General features: G+C 37.9%; 2 gene segments (V, D, J or C); both read left to right on the top strand.

Moving 5' to 3' along the window:
• Positions 1-444: 444 nt before the first annotated feature.
• LOC102369004 overlaps positions 445-3,110 on the top strand; it is a 49,756-nt gene continuing 47,090 nt past the window's right edge. The window contains 1 exon segment of the C gene segment in view: positions 445-520. Coding sequence covers positions 445-520 — 76 coding nt within the window.
• Positions 1,787-3,110, top strand: part of LOC102367990 — a 21,206-nt gene continuing 19,882 nt past the window's right edge. Inside the window, 1 exon segment of the C gene segment in view lies at positions 1,787-1,834. Within this exon segment, the coding sequence occupies positions 1,816-1,834 (19 nt within the window).

The following is a 3,110-nucleotide window of genomic DNA, read 5'->3' on the forward strand; positions in this document are numbered from 1 at the left end:
TAAATTGCTGTAACTTGTTTTTTTGCTGAACTTTAATACTCTTCCAAATCTGAGAGAGACTCTGAGAGGGTTCCTAGGAAAGTTCAGGGATTAGAATGAGAGCATGATAGTTTTCTGAAATAAAACGGGAATTAAATTCCTTTTTAGGAGGCTGTAGAGAATTGTTGGAAATTGAGACTTTGACAGGCCATCTTGTAAGGTTAGAATGTGTTTGATCAAAATGTTGAGGCTGAGGTTTTTCAAAGTGATTAAAGTTGGCTGATGGGTGTCCAAATTGCCTTGGTGTCATACAGTATACCCTTCTAAATCCTGTTATTGTGACACGAGTATGTTAAAAAAAAAATCTAGCTGGGGAAACTGAAAGCAACCTCCAGTAGGGCACCCAAAAATCACTATTGAAAAATCTGGCTGAAATACTTGGGCAGGTTTTTGTGCCCTGAGGACATGGTAATGTATTGCTGTGACTATTATGCTTACTTTGACTTCTGGGGACAAGGAGCCATGGTCACCGTCACATCAGGTAGGTATCATTCCTATATATCTTAGAAATCCAGAAATGTTTAAATATATTGCAAGTAGCTTCTGAAATCCAGGAAATTTTCTCTAACTTACATCTGTTCACGGTAATTCAACCCCCAGTGAGGTATTTTGAAAAAATATTGAGGCTGGTATTATGTAGAAATCGTTAAAATGTGATATTCAGAGTCACTGGGTGAGAATTAAAAAAACTTAGGAGGCAAATATTAAGATTAGATTATGTGTAGGGTTAAAACAGCCACTGGGAAAAGATGATTGCTAATAACTAAGGGAGTGTGAATGGGTTATTGTACCACCATGATAAGAGATTAGACTAGTGTGATTACTATGGCTTTGACTCCTGGGGACAAGGGACCCTGGTCACCGTGACTTCAGGTAAGAACTACTCTTCTTTTCGAACCCCCAAAACCTTTGCACAAAAGTTTTCTTGGAGATTTTTTAAAATTGAGTTTGATCCCCAAGCCACCATAAATCAGTGGTAATCTTCACTTCATGAAGGGATTCCCGTTGGCTTTCCACTGAATTGGCTGCAGGTCAGACCCAAAGACGGAAAAATATTGCTCTGTTGAACTTGGTAGATTCCATTAGGCGAGATGTTCATAGATTCAAGTGACTATCATTCAGTAGGAGGCAGGATTAAATTGAACACTATGTTAAAAATAAGAATAAAATGCCAAATAGACCTAGTCACTAAAGAAATCTAACTATCTGTCAAATTTCGGTTGAGGGAAGGTGAGACTAAGCCAGTTAAAATAGAAAATTATGATAAAAACTGACAAGTTCTTGAATAAAAATGGTGTAAATTGTATTTCTGTCACCTGAGGATTAGACCAGGTCAGCTGGGTGATCTAAGTGACCAGTTCTGAGGTTTAAAATCAGTATCAATAAAGCAGTAGGTTTATGTAGAAACAGGCTCTTAGGTTTTATCAATGTGACTACAATGCTTTTGAGTACTGGGGACAAGGGACCATGGTGACCGTCACATCAGGTAAATGCTTTCCTCCTCTTTTTTTCAATCCGTTTTACTGCTAATTGATTAAATTGACTTATCTTTCATTTGGAATAACTTTGCCCCCTCAGCACCAATTTTTTAGTGATGATCTTGGTAAACAAGACAAAGGGAGGCAAAAATGAGCATAAAAGTGATAGACAGTGAATTAAATGATGAAGTTTAATTAAAGAATGGGGGATGGACTGATTCCTTAGGTTTTAGTCAGGTAGGACCAGAGTTAGAACCACTGTGATTACTATACTTTTGGCTACTGGGGTCAAGGAACGATGGTGACCGTTACCAGCGGTAAGTTTTTCACTCCTGGCTTTTATGGGTTAAGTTCTATCATTATTTAGCAGGTTAAAATATTGTTCCCCAGAGGAGGGTCCATTTATAAAAGTATCAGAGGTCAGGCAAGGTTTTTTAATCAGGATTTTACTCTGCTTAGATATTGTCATTCTTGACAAAATAGATTTATTATGGAGCAAAATGAGATATTTGATTTTTAGTGGATCTTAGATCTTGACCCTTGAGTCTTTGCCGTCCGAGGCCAAACTCAACCAACACGGGTCTGAGGTTATTGTTTAGGATAATGGAATAAATGTACTCTTGTGTACAACCGATTCGACCACTGGGGTCAAGGGACCCTGGTCACCGTGACTTCAGGTAAACCCTAGCCTCTATCCTCTTTTCTTATTTTGTTTCTTGGAAAATGTTTTTTTCAGTTAAGAGCCCTATAAAAGTTTTAGAAAGGTAGAGGTTACTTTTTTAAAAATAACAATAGGGTGAAATATATTCTGAGGTCCCGGTAGGACTTGGGTTAAGGTTTTTGTACACCCACTAAGGGTAACTGTGACAGTGTGACTACTTCGATTACTGGGGCCAAGGGACCATGGTCACCGTCACCTCAGGTAAGACATTTATTGCTCTCTAACCCACTAATTTCTCCAGTTCTGGGATTTTTGAAAAAAATTCTGTCTGGGGAGGTTGACTATAGCCGGCATAACTTTTTCATTTCTCAATGCCCTCCGGGGCATTTCACTCAACTGCGGTGAAGGAACAGGGTTTTAACTCGGTGTCTTAGCAAAAGATTGATTTTTTCCACCCTGACCCCTGTTAAAAATGGATTTCATGTTGTTTTCTGTCGGCATTGCCTTTGCCACCACTGTCTGAGGGACATTTTACATGCAGCCAGAATCAATTATTTTATTACTATGATTTTCTCATGTTTGGGAGTTTGGTGACAAATGACAGGTGAGGTTGTTACGACTGTTTTATTAATTAAATCTTAACGGGACAGATTGAAGAAAAAAAGGCAGTTGGAGGCAGCCTAGAAAATGAATTAGTTCTATTTAGTCTTAGCCGGGGGACTGGATTCTAAGGGCTAAATCGGAATTAAATTTTAATATAAAAGGAATTGGTGGTTGGGGACTATAGGATTGGTAGGAAATTAGTTGTAAAGATTTGATCATTTTAGCCTTAAAGATGTAACAGTTTTGAAAAACAATTAATCTGCCTGATTCAGTATCTAAAATTTAGTAAATCTGGGAATTCATCAGAAAAATTAAAATAGGGTAAACTA

Source organism: Alligator sinensis, unplaced genomic scaffold (genome assembly GCF_000455745.1).
Source record: "Alligator sinensis unplaced genomic scaffold, ASM45574v1 scaffold1614_1, whole genome shotgun sequence".
Lineage (NCBI taxonomy): Eukaryota > Metazoa > Chordata > Crocodylia > Alligatoridae > Alligator > Alligator sinensis.